Consider the following 21886-nt stretch of genomic DNA (forward strand, 5'->3'; position numbering starts at 1 on the left):
ATAGCTACTACATTATTATGCTTTCTAGATTGCTATTTACATTAAACAAGATCATGATTCCCTTCATGACATATTGAAGGTATATAATTATCTAAAATATGGGTAGATTACCACGAGGGACAATTCTAACTGGATAAGGAAATTTTGGTACAAATTGATTATCTATAAGTTAAGGATTTCTGTTCTTATGTTAAAATGGAATAGAAAAAATAATAATAGAAAGAATGGCCTTCTCAAAAATATGCTTTCTATTTAATATGAGGCAAATTGACTTCTTACAGCATTTCCAATGTGTACGTTTATTGAAGTTTTACTGATATACACATTTATTTATCTATCCTTCCCATCTTTTTCATAGTATGGGACCCGAGGAAGGTTACAAAAAATTCAAAATATACATTTTTTACACATCATTTATCTTCTTCTGCAACAGAGAAATGATGTATTTATTTAAATTTGATGAATTATTTTTTTAATGTAACCTGTTTGATGGCATCAGGGAACTTTTAAAGATCTTGAATATATGGACTTCAGTAATGAAACGTGGGGTTCTTCTTACGTTTTCATTTCTAACTGTGATTTTTTTTCTGTCACAGTTTTAAATTTTACCCTGATGCAGCAGTGTTCAGACACTGATGAGAAATATGGCTGCCCACAGGAATAATAATACAGTACAGTCTTGCTTATCCAACCTTCGCTTATCCAACATTCCGTCTTATCTGGCGCTCTTATCCAACACCCCCCTTTTCCTCCAGCATTTCCCCTTCAATTAAAGGAGTGCTCCCCAAATCTTTCTCCTTTCCCAATAAGTGAAAAGGGCAAGATGAGGAAGAGGAGGAGGGAGGGAGGGAGGAAGGAGGGAGGGAGGGAGGGAAAGAGAGAAAAGAGGCAGAACCGGAAGCATCCTCCCTCCTTCCCTCTGTGATTTCCACATCCAGGCACTTCCTGCTGGGCCGCCCTAGCCCCGTGATGTTGCTTTGCCTTAACACTTTGAGTGCCTGTTGTTAGTATTCTAGGTGTCTAATGCCATGTAGGATGGGTAATAGCAGGAAACTCCGTATTATCCGACATTTTCATTTATCTGACGTTCTGTCGACCCGTTTATGTTGAATAAGTGAGACTCTACCTGCCAGAATCTCCCAACACTGCGGTTCTGGAATTCATAGTTAATCAGGAATAGCTCACAGCGTTGCTTTGTCACCATTTGTTATACCAGCAGAGCAATAATGTGCGTGGAACAACAAAAAGCTGCTGCTCCCATTCCAGTGACTATTTCTACTTAACATTTTACTACACTTTTATTTCCTTGAAAATGGTTTGTGTGACATTGCTGTACAAACATATTTTCTGTTGTCTGAATACCTTAGTTCAGGCTCATTCGTGGATTTGAAGAGAAAGTATGCATTGAAGCAGTGTGTGAAAAAGCTAAAAATATATCTATGGCTATGTCATATTTAGAACTATAATTCAAAATGCTGAATTGAGATCTTAAACAAAGGATTTTGAGTCTACCACCTACTTAATGGTACCTTTAGGAAAATGACTGTCACCGTCATGCCGCTTCTCCATTAGGCTGATTTTCTGTGAGTTTATTATTTGCAGCAAGTGTGTATGGTTTTGCATATTCTTAATCTTGTGGTCAGTTAGAATTTTGGTCCAAAAATTGATAGAGTGGTACCTTATTTGAATATATTTGCTTATATTCCTCCTCCTCAATGAGTTGGCACATTTTCAAATAATCTGTATTGGACCAAAGAGCTAAATTGACTCCGTGAGACCTGTAATTACAGTTGTTTTCTTCTTTCAGGTCTGGTAGTTGAAGATTTAGGTGAGAAGGGTCTAATAGTCCAGCACTAGCAGAGATATTTCTAAGTGTACCCTGAGAAGGAAATTCGGCTGTGTAAAATGGAGACACCCATTTCCCGAAGCTACGCACATACCCTCCCGGTCACTAACACCAAGAAATTCTACTCTCTCCACCATTACCACCAAGAAAGAATGAAAAACAATTTTAGGAGCCACAATGCCTGCATTATTTAAGCAAATTTGTCCCAGATGTCTCTTACCAACTAAGATGGTTTCAGTGTTTGCTGTGCTTCCCAATGGAGTCATTTTCTAGCAGGGATAGGGAATTTGCAGTTCTCCAAGTGGTGTTGGATTGCAGCTCTCATTAGCCCCAAGTGAGGAGAGCTTCACTCCAACACTATCTAAAGAGTCATTCAGTCAGCCTCCTTCTTTTATATTCAAGTGCTATTGAAGCAAAGTGGAATTACTTCCAAATAAATAGAGCTGGGTTGGTATATGGTATCAAATTACGTTGTTCCAACTTTGAGGAGCAGTTTAGGGAGCTCAATATGTTTAGCTTGGAAAAGAGAAGGCTAATATTAGGAAGAACTTCCTGATGGCAAAAGCTGTTTGACGGTTAAACATGCTGCCTCAGAATATGGTGGTCTCCTTCTTTGGAGGTTTTTAAGCAGAGGCTGGATGGTCATCTTCCAGGAGTGCTTTGCTTATATATTTCTGCATGCAGGGGAACTGGCTGGATGTCTGTTGTGGTCTCTTCCAACTCTATGAGTCTATGAAAGACATGCAGTGGCTGTTTTCTACTTTTTAAGCTTTTAAAAGTTATTAGCTATAAATCCCTATATTCTTCAGGTCCAGTATGTCTTTGAGACCACATCTCTTTCTATGAACCAGCACAGGTGCTAAGGTCTACCGGGGAGGCCCTCCTCTTGGTCCCACCTCCGTCTCAAGTGTGGTTGGTAGAGACGAGAGAGAGGGCCTTCTCGGTGGTGGCCCCCAGTCTTTAGAATGCCCTTCTGAGGGAGATCAGGCCTTCTGTACACAATTGAAAACATTCCCACCACCCCCTGGCAATCCTTTGGCCATACAGTATTTTGATTCCTTTAATGAATATACGTGGGGACCCATATATTTCACCAAGCACGTTACATGACTGAGATTGATTACTGTTGTTTTATACCTGCAGCTATTGCTGTATTTTACTGATTTTAACCAGGGGGGGGGGGGGGGTGTAAAGAAATCTTTATGTTGGCTGTTATTGTTCATGTTATTGTTTCTACAATGTTTGTATTTTGCGTGTTTACACCTTTGAGTGTGAGCCGCCCCGAGTCCCTCTGGGAGATGGGATATAAATAATGTTTTTAAATTATTATTATTATTATAATTATATTATATTATAATTATAATTATTATTATTATTATTATTATTATTAGCCCCTGGTGGCGCAAGTTCTGAGTTGCTGAACTTGCTGACTGAAATGTCACAGGTTCGAATCCAGGGAGCAGCATGAGATCCCGCTGTTAGCCCCAGCTTCTGTTCTCCAAGTGGTGTTGGATTTTTGAACCTATCAGTTCAAAAACATGCAGATGTGAGTAGGTACCACTCCGGTGGGAAGGTAACAGTGCTCCATGCAGTCATGCCAGTCACATGACCTTGGAGGTGTCTATGGACAGTGCTGGCTCTTCGGCTTAGAAATGGAGATGAACAACAACCCTCAGAATTGGAACATGTCTAGACTTAATGTCAGGCGAAAACCTTTACCTTTACCATTATTATTATTATTAAATGTCATGCTAATTTGTCTTTGAATATCTGTTCAACTGCCAGACTTGTTACGAACCTGTCTGGTTATTACATGCTGTAAGAGAAATCCTTTTGTAGACTTCACTACTTTCAGGCCCATTTCTTGGGCCTTTTTCTTCACCACTGTCCAGCTGTAGAATAGTCTTCTTTCAGAATTGTAGCTAGCATCTAGACACCGAGTTTTTTTAAAAAGGTGCCTCTATGCCTCTTTTCAGTCTAGCCTTTTAATAATCTTGGTACAGTTCTGCAGACACCGTAAACTTCTAACAAGACAAATGGAGTCTCATTTTTAAAGAAGTTTTCCAAGGAGACGAATCCATTGTGAGATTAGTTTCAGCACCTTGGATAACTCTTTTAAAGTTCAGATATAACTCCAGAACAGGTTCACCATCCTATTGACTTCAGAGACATTGAAATATGATGATGATGATGATGATGATGATGATGATGATGATGATGATGAAGCTTTATTTGTATCCCACCATCATCTCCCTAAAGGGACTTGGGCAGTTCACAGAAAACACTCAGTAGTGCAACAAAATATAAATACAACAAAATACAAAAAGTAAAAAATCAGTAACAATAAAATTTACCCAATTATGCTTAAATCAGCAATAAAACCCCAATTTAAAAGATACTATAAAACCCAGCAAGCTAAAAAAAATAGAGTTGGGGGTTTTATCAATACCCATAAAGTGCAGAAGTGAAGCAACTCACTAAATCATCGAATATAATTATTAAGGCCATAATCCTTAACCATGGTCAAAAGTTTGTCAAAGTTTCAGTAGAAGTATATTAACTAGAATAGAATAGAATAGCACAACTAAATTGAATGCCTTCCTCAGCACACACCTCAAAACAGCACATCTATCCCTCCACACCCCAACCACTGCCACACAGCCCCCAATGTCACATCAATGAGAAACCATGGAGTTCAACATAGCCACAGCTCTAGGATAAAAGCTATCTCTCAGTCTGTTTGTCTTTGGCTTTGTCACCCTGTACTGTGGCACTAGCAGTGGCAAAAATGTTAAGAATACTTAAGAAAGTGAACTATCGCCCTTTAAAGTTTGTGCTGTGATGTATTTTAGTATCTATATTGTGGAAATGCCTTTATTAAGCAATCAAAAAAAGCATACAGATCCAGTTAAGTTGTTGAGCCCTCCATGCTCTTCCTTAGGAAAGTTCTTATTTAAAAAAACAGACAGAGAAGCGAGGAATGACTTTCTCTATCAGGTCTGCATGCTGTCTTAAGATGTAATGGTGAGGAACACTATGCAGAAACTCAGATAGAGCTTATCTGAATTGCTTATTGGAGGAGGTAAAGCAATAATAGACAATACATTTTGATTCTCCATTTCAAAAATAAGTGTGCATACATTAAAAACTGGTATTCTTCAGCTAATCAAACATATTAGACTATATTTGTGCTAGGGGCCTTCACAACAGAAAACTTTAGGTTGAAAGCTAAGAATTTTCATTAAAAAGAACTTTGGAACTGCTTCACATATGGCAAATTTCTTCATAGAAACTACCCCATACTTCTCTTTTTTATACAAAGAAGGGTAATTTTAGTGACCGAGAAACAAAGATAAAGCCAAGGATGAAACAGAAACCTTGAAAAGATTCCACATTAAGACTATTTCCTGCTGTGTGTCATTGTTTTTCACAACTAACTGGAAGTAAAATTGAAATTCAAGTTTCTGAACTGTACTAAGTATAATACTCTAATATCCAGAAAACTGAGGCTTAATCTAGTCAAGACAGTACTTGTATCGTTCACTGTAAAGATTTCCACAATTTTGTATTATTCTGCTGTAGCAGCAGAAATAAGTCTAAAGAATGTATTACAGTATAAGCTGTTGTGAGCTACCGCCCACTTACTCAGATGCATGGAGTGTTGTTCAGACTTTCAGTCATATATGCAATACATATGGTTGGGAGTGGGTTTGTAAAAGAGCCTGGAATCTATTATTCTGAAATAATAGGATACTTAGGCTGTAATTTAGAAAGAATTTGTTGGTGTTATGTATTTTTCAAAGAGTGCTATGTTAATGTTTTAACACATTCCTATGTAGTTGCTTTTTAAAAATTCTTCTCTCTGTCCCCAACAGGCCAGCCCCAGGGCCGGGTAACTGTCCGGAGCCCTCCAGCTTCGACTTACGTCCCTCTGCTGCAGAATGGTGTTGGACCGGTTTCAGATGAGCTTGGCAGTTCAAATGGCGAGGCTGGAAATGGTGCCTTGTGTTCTGAACTCAGGTCACTCTCAGGCTCCCAGAAGCCTCATCGGAAGCTACAATCACATCACTCCATCAACAGTCAGATCAGCAAAAAGAGCAAAGGCAGCTCCAAATCTGCATCCTCTCAGATTCCTACTGAAGCACAGGAAGGTACTTCTCTCCTTTCCTTAATATTTTGGAGGTTCTGCTTAGAGTTTGTTTGTTCTTTCAGGCTTTGGCTAAGAGGGAGAGAGACTGAGAGAAAAAGAACCAGCAGATGCATTGATGATCCTTGTTATTATTTTAGTGTATGTGGTCTTTTAGGACCCTAGCTACCTGGAATAGGGGCAGTCAATGCCAGGGCTGGTACAATACTTTTTTGCTATGTGAAAAAGACAATATGGTTCCTCCCATGTTCATGTCCAACATTTGTCTAAACTAACAGCTGGTAGAACATTGAAGCCACACTCATGCGAAACTCTGCCATGCTCCAACTATGCTCAATGTCACCTGCCATCTTCTTTTGCTTGCCCATTCTCATTTTGCACATGCCCATCACAACCAACATGTTGCCTGCTTTTGGTTATTCTATTTCTTTCTGCTTCCAGATTGCTGTGTCCACTGCATCCTCTCCTGCCTCTTTTGTGAGTTCCTGACCCTCTGCAATATCATGCTGGACTGTGCCACTTGCGGCTCCTGCAGCTCCGAGGATTCTTGCATCTGCTGCTGCTGCTGCGGCTCTGGGGAATGTGCCGATTGTGATCTGCCCTGTGACATGGACTGTGGCATTATAGATGCATGCTGCGAGTCAGCTGATTGCCTGGAGATCTGCATGGAGTGCTGTGGCTTGTGCTTTTCTTCTTGAAACTGGGAGCCAGATCGTCTTCCTTGAACACAGGTGTTCTAGCCATGAACTGGGTACAGGAGGGAGAGACCTTGGCCACGATCTCTCTATTATTCTCTCCTGCTATCAAATGACAAGGCCCATAGAAGCTAAGTTTAGAGCAGGAGATGAGCCCAGCATGGATTCATCTGGAACAAAAATCCTGCTTTTTACCAGACTGACACAAAAGATTTGCAGGACTCTTGAAGTTCACATAGTGGATATGTTCCCTGTCTGTATCTCTCTCTTCCCTTCTCACCAGATTCTTCCTAATGGAAGCTGGCAAATAACAGTGTTCCTGCTGCCTGAGCCAAGAGCAGGGAAGGAATAGCTGCACAGCCAGCTTTGCTGCTTGGCAAGGATCTGGAGCATCCACACAGGGCCAAAGATCACCTTCAAGCTATGCTGCCAGTGTTTTAGTATGCCAGTAAGCTATGCCATCTACTGGGCAACAAGTCCAGCCACCAGCATCCAGCTACTAGAGGAGTTTTTCTAGCTCTGGTGTGTTACTGGCTGCAGAAAGTGCCTTAAATGTAGTAGTGCTGTCAATTAGTTGGCAGTCGTGCTGGTTGCTGACTGGCTCTTGAGCCCCTTGGCGCCCAAAGAAATGGCAGCTGGCCTAGTGTGCCAAGAAGGAATGCTTTTACACAGCTGCTGTGGGCCAATCCCTGTCACTGTAGATGCAGCTGAGTTCTTCCAGTGGTGTGATGAAAGAAAGCCAGATACCCAGAACAGCCTTTAACCCAGTGAGAAAAAGGACTGGAGAGGCTTCCCTGGGAGCTGGCATGTTCTCTGAACCCTTCAAAAGGAACCATATCTCATCTCTGCCCCACTTCTTCCTCCATCTCTGAGTCATCCTTTTGGATATTGGTGGTGAGATTGGATAGTTCTCCAAAAGCCAAGAACACAGCACTCTCTACTGCCAGATATGCTCATTCAAGGGCCTCTTGGCCATTCTGCTGCCTGCCAGAGATATCAAGATGCTGTTTAATAGGCTGGGGGTGTATCATATTGGTGTGGTAAAGACAAGAAAAGCTGCCACTCTTTATCTTCTCCCCACAACAGACAAAATGCTAAGCCTGGCTCAAAGCCACAAGTCAGTTTCATCTCCTCTTAGCAAGATATTGGACACTGATGTGACAGCATTCCAAGTGAGCCATCCAACTTGGTAGAATGCCTTGGACCAGGAGGTGGGACAACTTGTACCAACTGAAACATGAGCAGGCCTACCATACCGAGTCCCCGGATTCCTTTTAATATGGGAACAGTTTGTATTTTGTTCATTCTTATTTGTTACTGTAAATAAAGATTTTTTTCATTTCTGTCTCAGAAGGAATTTTTCAGTGTTACATACCAATTGTAACATTTTGTAAAAGTATCCCATGGGGAGTAAATGAAGTGGTGATAGAAGATGACTTGCATTCCTACTGATCCAGGGTTGATTATGTATTTACTTGTAAGTTTATGTTTACAGTGCAAATTTTCTGGGTGTGCCCAGAGTGGATTGTGTGGGAGGGGGCAATCTACCCAACACCCTGCTGGTGACATATGCTTGCTTAACCTGAGGATAAAACACTCAGGTTTGGTCTAGCCTACCTGACAATTGTACTATAGCTAGTAAAACTGGTTGAGTGAAGCAAATGAGCTGCACCTATTACTCTTAACAAAAGTACTCAGACTGTATCTGGGCTTCATGGAAGTCATAAAATTTCTTACCCACAAACAATAGGGCACATACTTGCAGAAGATGTGGAGACATAGCAGGCTTTCACAGAATGGTTGTGCATGGGGACAAACTGCAGCACTAAGACAACATTGCACTACACTACATAAGAGTCCATCTTGGTAATGTCACTTTTTGGAGACTGGGGGCCCTATCGCACTATACTGTTATAGTGCTATTATTCCACTTTAACTGGCACATCGGAGCACCCGGTGGCACAGTGGGTTAAACCCTTGTGCCGGCAGGACTGAAGACTGACAGGTCACAGGTTTTAATCGTGGGAGAACACAGATGAGCTCCCTCTATCAGCTCCAGCTCCTTGTGCGGGGACATGAGATGATAAAACATGAAAACATCCAGGCATCCCCTGGGCAATGTCCTTGCAGACGGCCAATTCTCTCATACCAGAAGCGACTTGCAGTTTCTCAAGTTGCTCCTGACATGACAAAAAACAAAACAAAACAAAAAAACTGCCACAGCAACATTGGAATTTGTTGTTTAGGGAGGAGCATTTATAAATTCACAGACTCAGTAATTGAGGACCTCACTAAACTAAAAACCCTAGAGTCCCTCTAGATGAAGCCACAGCAGTTAAAGTGGAATAATACTGCTACAATAATGTAATGTGATATGGCCCTATTATTCCTAGAATTGCACAGTTGCTCAGTACTTCTGGAAAGTGATACAACAGTTTACAGAATGCACACTATTACATTTTTTAAAAATGAAGTATCTTTTCTACAGAATGCCTACCTCTGTCTAAAAAAAGAATAAAACAGACTAGGCTGGAACCTTACTCCATGGCACCTTGTTTTCTCTGTGGAGAGAGAACTATACACACAAGTCACGTTACATCCCATTTGCTTCATGTTATGTTACAGCCCAGATTATAATGTCAACCAGACTTACATATAGCATATTGCAATTGCATTGCAACTTTGAAGTTTAATCTATATAAATAAAAATGTAATGTTCATTTGTGGGACTAACATAATTCAAAAACCACTGGATGAATTGACACCAAATTTGAACACAGTACACCTTATCAGACCAACAAATGACCATCACTCATAAAAACCCTGAAAAACACAGAAGAGACTATGTAATGAAAACATAATTCAGTGTTAAATGTTAAAGGGTACTTTAAGAGACACTCATCATGACCCCATATCCAGTCAGATCCTGGAAGCTAAGCAGAACCAGGCCTGGTTAATACGGTGGAGGGAGATCATCAGGGATCACTCTGAAAAAAGTTAGTGATATGATTCCACTATAACTTCCATGGCTGCAATTCCTGAGATTGGTGGTTTGGTGAGACGCTAGAGGTCTCTAGTTGAGAATTGTGGATGGCCCTCCCTACACAGGATTCTAGGGAATGCCATCAGTGCTGTTACAGTGGAATTGTACTGTTATAATATTGTAATGTGGATAAGCTCTGGGTGCTGCTATATTGTTCTATATTTCAGAAGAAGGAACTGGCAAAACTATCTGTGACTATTCCTTACTTAAGAAGATCCTACAAAATTCATGGGATCACTACAAGTTGGCAGATTACTTGCTGGAACACACAAGCATATATGAGGGGCTGCTAATCAGTCTTTGGCTTTATCTAGAAAGAAACAAGATAGAAAGATGAAACTTTACATTTATTCCACATACTTTCCACTGATATCAACACACTTCTTACATCGATATTCCAAGTTCTGTAAGCCTTGCAAAAAGAAGGATTTTGGTTGTGCCTCAAACGAGTTATCTGTAGCAGCCATGGCATCAGAAATGGTGTGAAATTCTGTACCCTTGAGCTGTTTCTTCAGGTTTCGAAAAAGATGATAGTCGGGGGGAGCTAGATCTGGTGAATAAGGTGGGTGGTTAACCAGCTGGAAGCCTCGTTCCACCAGTTTTGCCATGGTTGCTTGTGCAGTGTGAGCAGAGGCATTGTCTTGCAGGAACAAGATTCTTTTGGACAGCTTGCCCCACCTTTTGGCCTTCAGAACTGCCTTCAATTGGTCCAAAACTTCAGCGTAATACCTTGCATTGATGGTGGAACCATTTTGAAGGTAGTCCACTAGCAGCACGCCCTCCTTATCCCAGAACACAGATACTATCACCTTAGAGGCTGCTTTTTGCACCCTGAACTCCTTTGGATGGGGAGAACCACTGTACCTTCACTCTTTTGATTGCTCCTTGGTTTCAGGATCATACAGATAAATCTAGGTCTCATCCATAGTGACCAGTCAATCCAGGAAGTTCTTATCAGTCCGGATATGTTGACAAATATACCGGGAAGTTTTTACTCACATGCTTTTCTGATCTGTTGTCAAACATTTGGGGACCCACTTTGCAGAGAGCTTCTTCATGTTCAAATGTTCATGGATAATGACACAAACATGTTCATGAGAAATCCCCATGATGTCGGCTATTTCTTTAGCTGAAATTCGCCGATTCTCCAGTATGAAGTTGTGCACAGCATCGACAATCTCCAGAAAAACATCCACTATTGGTCATCCACGATGTTCCTCATCATTGGTGCTGAAGTGGCCCATTTTAAATTTGGCAACCCTGTTCTTAGCTGTAGAATATGAAGGGCATTGATCCCCCAATATCTGCGACATATCACCATGAATATCCTTCGCAGACTTTCCTTGCAGAAACAAGAATTTTATCACTCCCCTGCTCTCATTTGCTGTGAATATCACCTTAGACTCCGTCATTTTGTTTTCCCACGTGCCTAGATCACTGTTGCTATAAGCTACAAACATAAAATTTTGAAAACATATATCAGACACATAAGCCTTACATGTGATGTAACATTTGTTACCATAGAAACAAAACAAGAACACAAAGCCAAAGACTTATCAGCAGCCTCGTACAAATACCGAATGACCATTGATATAAAGCGCAAATTAATCAGGTATTTAACCTTGTCAAATGCTGCAGCCATAGATTATGCTGGCTGAGAAGTCAAGAATATGTACACTGATTCTATGAACCCCATGGATATCAAAATACATGGATGCCCAAATCTCATTATATACAATGACATCATAAAATGGCATCCCTTACACACACAAAACAGAAAACGGTATATATTTTGTTTATTTTCAAGCTGTGGATGGTTGAATACATTGATGAAGGATCAATAGATTTTTCCCCCTCCTGTGTCAGGAGCAACTTGAGAAACTGCATGTCACTTCCAGTGTGAGAGAATTGGTCATCTGCAAAGACATTGCCCAGGGGATGCCCGAATGTTTTGATGTTTTACCATCCTTGTGGGAGGTTTCTCTCATGTCCCCACATGGGGAACCAGAGCTGACAGAGGGAGCTCATCTGCGCTCTCCCTGGATTCGAAACTCTGACCTGTCAGTCTTCAGTCCCGCCAGCAGAAGTGTTTAGCCCATTGTGCCACCGGGGGCTCCAGGATCAGTAGATAATAGTTCCAAAATACCATTTTTTAGTCCTAGTAGGAGGAACCCTATCTTTTGCTGCCTTGCTGATATTAAATGTTTTCCAGCCAAGGTTTTCTTTTAAGCAAGAAGAACAAGGAGCAAACTATAAAGGAAGTGTCAAGAAAATAGCTGCAGATGTCTTGACAACATTTCGAGCCAGCACTCAGAGCACAGCATTCAACCTCGGGGAGAGAATTTGCCTTTCAAAATATCACTTTCAACTGTGTATGACCTTTGTCAAATTCAAACACTGGTTCTCTACTAACAGGAATGGGAGTGCCAAATTTCAGCTGAATTCATTTTTAAATTGCCAAAATTTGCAGAGATACTTATATTCAGGATGGAAAGAATGTAAACGTCTTTAAAAAGCAATGCAAGAGAAATCAAAATTGACAGATTTACAAAGGCTTTCAGGACTTACATAGATCTTAAAAGTCTGGATTTTATTGTCAATGTATTTGACTCTGTCAAACCTGAATTTGGACTGCCACCACTTTTTTTCTAATAAGCTCCACGTATTTAATAGATATATGGCAGAGGACAAAGACAACGTGGTCTTCTCCATCTTGGGAATGAAAATGGACCCACCTAATTTTATGACAGCACACAAGGACAAGCAGTTCATCCCAGATCAATTTCAATATGAACTGATAAAATTTTGCAAATTTCATTGTATTCAGTTTAGATCAGTGGTTCTCAACCTGTGGGTCTCCAGATGTTTTGGCCTACGCCTCCAAGAAATCCCAGCCAGTTTACCAGTTGTCAGGATTTCTGGGAGTTGGAGGCCAAAACATCTGAGGTCGAACAAGTTGAGAACCACTGGTTTAGATAGTTATATGACTTTAAAATACCAGCACAGTAGCAAATTAAATGGGCAAACTCTTCCACCTGTGAGTGTGTGGTCCTAAGAAATCACTTCAGTACCTCCCGAAAAAGGCAGATTGGTGTGTTTATTGCAAGATGATGAAGAAATATTTTCCAGTGGAGCATCTGGGGAAGGGTATTAAGAAGCAGAAGGCCAAAGTAAGCCTGGCTCATTTCTCTCCTACTCTCCAACCCTTTCCTAGCCTCCAGCTCCCCTCCTATGGCAATAAAGGGGCCTCCCAGCCAGCTTCCAACCAGAAGCAGGGATACATCTACTCCCACCCTTCACCACTATTGTCACCCTGACACTCCTTCTTCCATAACAACAGATGTTTTGTTAGGAAATAATAAGCAATTTTAAAAATAGAAGGGTGTTGGTTAACTAAATAGCACTTATACTAATATGTTCTTAATTAGCATTCACAGACATCCTAAAATATTGTCATTGTTTAGAATGGGGGATGTGTGAGTTTGTGTACAAGAGAGAATCTATCACAGGGTTTTCTTGGTAGACCTTAAATATTTTGTACAAGAGGAATTTCTAGCACATATAACATGTATAACATGTATGGCAAGCCAAGCCTGCTGAGATTCAATCCTATCAAGAAACAAGGATGTGCTTTCCACCTATGCAACCGTGAAGCCAACAGGAAATTGAAAGTTACTAAGGAAGGTCAAGAGCTTGAACATTGTTTCCATTCTAAATATCTCGGTGTCACCCTAGATCTAACACCAACATATAGGAAACACTGCATGAGCACCCAGCACAAAGTAGCTGTACGCAATAACATCCTGCAGAAACTTACTGGCAGTGCATTGGGTGCAAACCCAAAATTAATAAGGACATCAGTCTTACTGAACTGCCAAGTATGCCTGCCCTGTTTGGCATAAGTCTGCCCACACGAAGCAGGTAAACGAAACATGCAGAATAATCACAGGATATCTTGTGATCACCTGTTGATAAATATCAGAACTGCTCCATCCTGCACTACTGGGGAAAGATGAGAAGCTCTAAGCAACATTGGGGGGGGGGGGGGATGGAAATGAGAGCAATGCTAGAATGAAGATACTTACTTAGGCGATCCCTTGTTGTCCAAGTGTTGTGTCTTGGTGATGGATACGTAGATGATTGTAGAGCCCTATTCTTGATCCGCATGTTCTATGGTGAAGACATTGGTTTCCATTTGAAAGGCGGTCCTGGTCAGGGTTGGCTTGACACACCTTCCTCTTGGTGCATTTCTCCCTTTTGTCCTCCATTTGTGCCTCTTCGAATTCCACAGCACTGCTGGTCACAGCCGACATCCAGTTACAGTACTCAAGGGCCAGGACTTCCCAGTTCTCAGTGTCTATGCCACTGTTTTTAAGGTTAGCTTTAAGGAAAAGACTTTTAAAGAGATGTCTTTTCCTGTCAGCTAAGGTTCTGTTTTCCATTCTTGAGTTGGGGGTACAGTAACTGCTTTGGGAGAGGGTGATCAGGCATTCAGATAACATGGCTAGCAGAGTTGATGGCGGAGGAGCATCACTTAAATGCTAGTGGACTTTGCTTCTTCCAACATGCTGGCATTTGTCTACCTGTCTTCACAAGAGATTTGCAGTATTTTTGGAGGCAAAACTACACAATTATAGCACTACAATTCCACTTTAAATTTGTCAAACCCTGTGATGGTAAAAGGAATTACTTTTTCAAAGTGACCTTCCAATCTTTGCAAAGTACAATTAGTCAAGCAACAGGATTCCTGCACGTGCTTGCATCAGATCATTTTATGTGGCCCAGAATTGTCCGTCTAGCAAACCTGGACTGCAGGCATGCTTGAATGGTAGGATGGCAAAGTTGTTCAGGCAGCAGGTGGGAAAACCTGCCGGCAGCAGGTGGGAAAACCTGCCGGCAGCAGGTGAGGGAAGAGTTAACCAGGCTTTGGGGAATTAATTAACAGCAGATGTCTTCAGTTTCAATTAATTAATCTCCTGCCACACTCGGTTTTACAGTTCCCCTGGAGGCCTTTCCAAAGCAAGGAGCTGTCCAGATGCCAAGGCAAGCTCTATGCCTACAGGCCCAGTGGGTCACATGGTACCAGAACAGCCTGACTGGGCAGGGCAGAGAGTAAATGGGCTTGTTGTTCTCCCATTTGTGCAGCGCCAGCTGGCCGGACCAGCACACTTCCCCTGACGTTGGCAGCAGTGACGCATTGCGCGTCATGCCTCACAGACAATTTCTCAAGGGGTTGAGGGTCATTGGCCAGGAATTACTGCCACCTGGTCCAGGAAGAGTTTGAAAATCAATTCACATTAGGTAAATAAAAACATGTGCATTTGGGATCAGTTAAAACTAAAAGGAGGGCAGTTACTCACAATTTTACAAGGGAGTCGTGGTTTGATTAATCTTAAAATAGAGGCTCTTGCATAAATATTTGCATAGTGGCAGACTTGAGTTGTAAAAGGATGGCTTTCTTAAAGAGTTAAAGGAATGTGGCACCAACTTTTCCCACTGCTTCCTGCAAGTCATCCACCACAGCTGGAAGAAGATTCCCTTTAACATGTTTTCTGGGCTGACAAAGCCTTGGGGTTAGATTTTTCCTGACTATCATTTTTTGTTTTGTTTTGTTTTTTTCTTGTCAGGAGTAACTTGAGAAACTGCAAGTTGCTTCTGGTGTGAGAGAATTGGCCATCTGCAAGGACATTGCCCAGGGGATGCCCAGATGTTTTGATGTTTTACCATCCTTGCCTTGACTATCATGGAAGTCCTACATATAGGAATCAGAGCTCTGTAGTAGCACAATACATCTTTCATAACCTTAACTACCTAAATTGCAATTTGCTGAACAGTGAATTAATACAGAATGCAGTCAGCCCTTCATATTTGAAGTCTTGATGTTTGTGGATTTGAGTATTCATGGATTTGATTTTAAAAATGTTCTCTCTAGGAATCTTTAGGTACTCCAGTGCAACTCTATGGTCAACTGGACGATCTAGAAATTCCTAAAGAGATAGTCCTTCAGATAAAAAAGTAGGGTTTTTATTCACAGTTTTCCACTTTCATGGGGATCTTGTGTCTGTAACCCCAGCAAATATGGAGGGCTGACTGTAGTTTTGATGCTGGGCTGAGATACTCTGGATTCAGACCGACATTTACTCCAGTGCATGGATTTAAAGAACTAAAGTTTATTACATCAAATAGAAGGCAAAGATAAGTATTACTTTCCGCCCCTCAAAAACTCAATTTATACTGAATAGAGTTGCTAGAGGACACAGTTCCCTGCAGCAAAGGACTACTTTATTAAACCAGATTCCAAAAGTTACTAGTATGTCCTTTTAATGCTTCCAACTTTGAGTGGCTACCATATGAAGGCTGCTATCTTCTAAGGATATTCCCTGGCAGCTTCCACCTTCCTGTATTTTCCTATAAGAGTAGGCAGGATGCATTATCTCTGGAGATTTTCTCCTGGTTTAGGGTTAGTGATAGAATTCTATATAGGATACGCTCTCAGCATTTCAGACCCCACTCAATCTGTTGTATTACTGCTGCAAAATGATGGAGAGACAGCCTAATTCTCTCTTTCCTGATACTATTTTTCTTCTCATTTCAAAACACAGTGAATATTCAGTTATTTTGTGTAGGCAAAGAGGAATTACTCTGAAAAAGTCCTGATTTTCCTGAAAGACTGAGTGGATGGGTTGTCAGATTGGCTTCAGGACAGGGCTTCCATAACTTTGATCCTTAGCAGATCTTAGAGCATAGGGCCGGTCCATAGAGTACCTTTATCCCAGGAGCTTCCGCAGAAAACAGGAGGGTGGCCCGATGCCTTTCCCTGTAAATGCAGAAGCAATCACTACAAAAGGCAAAGATCGCAAGATTTCCAGGTGTGGAAATATCATGGTTTTGAGCTGAATATCTGCATCTTCGAATGTCTGTATATCCCTTCAATCAGAAATCATGAGATTTTTTATCTAGTTTTGTTCCTGGGTTTTAGATGTTTGTTCCTGATTAGTTGGTTTCTAAAAAGAAGGGGCCAGGTGAGTAGAATGCAAAAACTTTGCTTGTGTGCCAGAAACTTTACAAAACATCTGGAGGGCACAGTTCTCTGGCCAGTATAAAGAATGGAACTTTTGCAGTCATTCACTGCAGTGATTTTCCGCATATCCACAACTTGAGGTTTTTCTCATGGAAGTCCTGCAGTGGTCATCTTGGGACCCTCTAAATCTTGCAACAAAGCATCATGTTTGGACAATTGAGGCAGAAATCCTGGGACCAACAGATCTGTATGTGGACCCCTTCTGAAGACCTGGGATTTTTGCCCCTGTTTAAAACCCGTGATTTTGTGCTGTCTGGAAGTGTCCATGGAGCTTTATGGTACTTCATTCTACTCCAAGATATGTTAAAGATTAAAGTCACAGAAGGCCTGCCTCAGATTAAATCTGGCAACCATGCTCAGTGGTCATACACATACTTACATGCACATAAACCTAGGTTCAATCCTCATTAACTGCACACACAAAAAGTCTGAGGGCATTTTCTCTCTGAAACACTAAAATGGGGCTCTTCAAACTTTTAAAGCAAAGGGCCGGTTCATAGTCCCCCAGACTGTTGCAGGACTGGACTATAGTTTGCTAAGACATGGACAAATTCCTATGCACATTACACGTATCTTATTTGTAGTGCAAAAAAAATTACAGGAAAACACAATACAATATTTAAAATGAAGAACAATGTAACCCAAAATAAATTTACCAGTATTTCAATGGGAAGTGTGTGTCTGCTTTTGGCTGATAAGATAGTCAAGTTAATTAGGATTGCTGTTGTTGTGTGCTTTCAAGTTATTTCAGACTTAGGGTAACCCTAAATTTAAAGTTTAGGGTGGGGGCCAGGTAAATAACCTTGGAGGGCTGCATCCCTTAGTTTGGAGATCTCTGCACTAAGAGAATACCAGTCATGGCAACAATAGTAAGCGAGATAGATGCATCATCTGACATGATATAATGCAGCTGGTTGTGATTCAGTAAAGGTATCCAATGGACCAGTCTGGCTGGAAAACCATTCCCTGGAACTCCAGGCGGATTTATTAAGCAGCAAGTGAGATGGACTTTGCGAGATGGCTTTTCAAGTAAATTTCATCCAGAGGGCCCCTGTGACAGAGTACGCTGAGGAGAGCTTTAATTTTCATCAGCCTCACTACCGGCGATTTATTATGGAGCATATTAATAATGAAAGTTTATTGTCTAATTGTTAATTGACTGCAAGGGAACTACATTCCCTGTGCTCTGTCTTTACTGTGCAGCTTGGGAAAAGGCATTAAGGCACGGAGCTCATTCAGCCTTCTGCCTTTGCATGGAAATTGCTTTAGGAAACGTGCTTCTCTTTGTTAACTGTTGAGGTTTGGCTGAAGTCCCAGCCCATGGAAGATGTCCAGCCAGATGAAAAATACTGACCTTGAACATACTAGAAACAGCAAAAAAGCTAAGCTGGAGCACATTAGCCATTATGTTTTTTAAAAACCCAACAACCCTTGATTGGTAGCACAAAAGCTGTCTCCTTAGTACTATTTAGCATTCTTTATGATTTGGACTTGCCTTCATTTACTTCCCCATCCCATGAGCTTAAAGAATAATTAATAGATGTATAAGAATGCTCCACTGCTCTTCACTTATTCCTTCTCTCTATTGGTATTCCTATACCAGCAATTCCCTTAGGGCTCTGTGAAGCAAATTGGGGGGGGGGGGCTCCAGGCTTTCCCCCTCCTGCTATTACTACTACTAGAAAGGCTGGATAGCAATCTGTTGGGGGTGCTTTGATTGTGTTTTTCCTGCATGGCAGAAGGGGGTTGAACTGGATGGTCCCTGCGGTGGTGGTGGTCGTGGTTTTTCTTCTTCTTCTTCTTCTTCTTCTTCTTCTTCTTCTTCTTCTTCTTCTTCTTCTTCTTCTTCTTCTTCTTCTTCTGTGGGTTAAAATTTTTCTTAATTTTAAATATTGTATTATTTTATTTTATTTTGCACTGTGTGAATTAGTTCACAGAAACACTCTCCATTCATCTGCCACTGGCCAGGCCTGTGCCTGATATATATAATATAAATAATATAAACATTTCTTGGGACTTCACATGAAACTGTTGCTTCAAAAAGTGCTCAGCAACTGAAAAAGTTTGAGAACCCCTGCTCTAAACAATCACAATCACAAGTGAGATTGATTTCTTTTTTTCACTTCATTGGTAGTATCCCGAGGGGAAAAAATTCTGTAGGCACAATATATGTATTGCGGGATTTGGTAAAACTTCCTAGTAATAAAAGACCAACATAATTTTGTTTAAATACTTCATAGGTAATCAATGATATGCAAACTATAACAACAACAACAACAACAACATCCAAAATAATGAGAACTGAACACTAAGCATCAGTTCCATGGGTACTAAAATATATAAGATCTCTGCAAATACTAATATTCCACATCTTTCATGGATAACAAAATCTATAAGAGCATAACCTTAACTGTAGTTCTTAAATGCAATGGGAGAATAAAAAGTTTTAATACAGCCTAGACAACAACACAAGTACCAGGCAAGCCTCTCTAATGTGACCATTCCACAATTGAACACAGGCTCTGTCATTTTTGCAAGAATTAGAGGTGCAAGATCTCCTTGAAAGTGGAAAATCTGCAAACAAAAAACTTTTTTGTTTGTGTTTTGCCTGAAAGAACTTTTTTTGGAGAAATTTCTAAATTCTCCAGTGAAACTTTACAGTCGACTTCCAATAGAAGCTGACCATAAAATCATGCATAAAATCGCAGAGAACATATTAAACAAGGCTGCAAACAAATACACAAATTGACATTATACCCCAGTCTCCCCTTGAAAGCTCAAACTGTTCTAATACCTTAGTTGCAAAAACCCAGTATCAAAATGTTTCTGTTGGAGAAGAAAATGAAAGAGATACAATAGTATACAATAAGGAGAAAAAGTCTGAATGAAGAGCCAATGTACTTGAAGTATTTTTGGCTAAGTAAATCTAATCACACCTTTTTCATATAAACTAGATTACCATTGTCTCCTTTTCTTTATCCTTTATACATTTGCTTTATGTAATCCTCGCAACAATTTTAGGTTCTGCAACTCCAATTATTTCAATGAGTGAATGAGTGAGATGATAAAATAGACACACATAACTAAAGTCATTACATCCATGCCTCAGGTATAACCTCAGCTCAAGTTTCTCAAAGCTAAAACCAAGAGCAGGGCCTCCCCCAATTGATCTTAATCTTCAACATCTTTAGTGGTCTTTTGCTTCTCCACTGAATCCAGAGCTGTAGTAAATCCATCTGTGCTCCAGTTCAATCTGGCCCTTTAATCGCGGTTATGGCAATCAGGTCTTTGACATCTCATATGCTATTTGTAACCAGATTCTTTAAAATTCAGTACACTTGACACCCCGTTTTTCATTATTTCAAAAGAAAGCTCCAGCTCGCTTCCTGGCTGGCTGCCTCCCAACTGGCACAAGGGGCAAAGAGACGCAAACTGGGGCCTGGTCCCAAGTCAACCTGAGCACCCCTTTGCTGAAATGAGTTCCTTCCCTGGAACAACCTGAGCATTTAAAGGGCAGGGACACACATGGCAGCAAAATGAGTGAAGCCAAGAAAAAGAAAAATCCTCAATCCATAGGAGATGAGGAGGACTTTTGTTTCATTCTGGAGTTGTGCTGCACTGCCTCTCGTGAAGCAGGGGCCAAGCGGAGAAGGCTGCAGTCTATTAAGTTCCCTTTGAGAGCCTGCCAGACTGACAACAGCTGGAAGAAATTCACATTTCAAAACTGTCAGCCGACTTGCTGCTTACCCCTCCAGAAAACAAATGGCTTGACGGCTGGAAATCTCTCAGCAGCTTCACCTTGTCCCGCTTCAGACAATTCCTGGCTTGATTTTGGTGTTTAGGGTTTTTTTGTTCCCTCCCCAAACTCCCTCTCAATTCAAGAAAAATAAATACACAGCAAGCTAGAAAAGTTGAACTATTTGTATAGAAGAAGAAAAACTGGCTACAGTAATGACTTTTTAAAAGAGATTTCACTGTTGAGCACTGGATACTATAGCACCACTCCACCACAGCACACAGAAGCCAAAACAATGGGAGAGCTATTCCATGACACTTGGTGTCAGACTAGTTTAGGGGCTGCAGGACAGGTTGTGTGGCCTCACCTGTTTTGTCTTTTAATAGTGGGGAATGCCAATAGGCTTGGGAGGTCTGATGCAATTCCATAACTATGGTCAATAGTGAGGCCAGCCCTTGAGAGCCTTTGACAACATTCAAATATAATACTATGATTACACCTGTCATGGCTCCACAAAATCTCATCAGCAGTAACATAGCCAATGGCAAAGAATGCTGGGAGCTTCAATTCATCAACTTCTAGGGATACCTAGATCCCATCCTTGGTTTACAGGAATAACCAAACCGACACAACCAAATCCAGACCTAGGAGGATCCATCACAATACAGGTCTTCTCAGAAGAACACCACAAACAAATGCCCACTGAACATACTTGGAGAAGGGGGGATCTGGGTGGAGGACCCAGTGCAACATCATGAGAACAATCACCCAGATGTCAAGTAGTGACATCTGGGTATACTTACAGCAGCAAAATACAGCTCTGAAATTGCAATACCTGAGCTGGGCTAATAGTAACTGCATGCCTTGGAAGCCTCTCACTCACAGGATTGCCATAAGTCAAAATGAATAGCAGTTAACAACAGCATTTGGAATCTGGGGCCATGTCCTTCCTTTTTATGAATATTCACTGTGGTCATGAATAATTCATTGAATTTCCATTCCTTAACTTTAAAAATTCAGAACAATTTCACAATGGTTGTACTAATAAATGCAGTAAACGTTGTTTTTAAAAGAAAGGTAAAACACATGGAAAAGATGTGATGTTTACTTTTTCAGTGTTTGAGATATTAGACGTGTTGCATTTACCTCCAGTCCCCAGAGCATGGATCTTTGCTCATTTTGAAACTGTTTGTCTAGTTGCCTAGGAGTAGGGGAGCCAAGTCTGATCTGTGTTGCTATCATGTAATGTCTTGTGGGAACAGAAGCATTCTGGATCTTCTAACAGTGGAAACAAGGCCTAGTTGGCAGGTCTGCTCTTTCCCCGTGCCAAACTGCAAT

The 21886-nt window shown here is 41.0% G+C and overlaps 1 protein-coding gene across 1 annotated transcript in view; it reads left to right on the plus strand.

Moving 5' to 3' along the window:
* MDFI (MyoD family inhibitor) overlaps window positions 1-8031 on the plus strand; it is a 57140-nt gene extending 49109 nt beyond the window's left edge. The window contains exons 3-4 of the mRNA XM_060773070.2: window positions 5722-5997; window positions 6435-8031. Coding sequence (XP_060629053.2) covers window positions 5722-5997; window positions 6435-6691 — 533 coding nt within the window. The 3' untranslated portion in view covers window positions 6692-8031. The remainder of the gene's footprint in view (window positions 1-5721; window positions 5998-6434) is intronic.
* The last annotated feature ends 13855 nt before the right edge of the window (window positions 8032-21886 follow it).

Source organism: Anolis sagrei, chromosome 4, assembly GCF_037176765.1.
Source record: "Anolis sagrei isolate rAnoSag1 chromosome 4, rAnoSag1.mat, whole genome shotgun sequence".
Lineage (NCBI taxonomy): Eukaryota > Metazoa > Chordata > Lepidosauria > Squamata > Dactyloidae > Anolis > Anolis sagrei.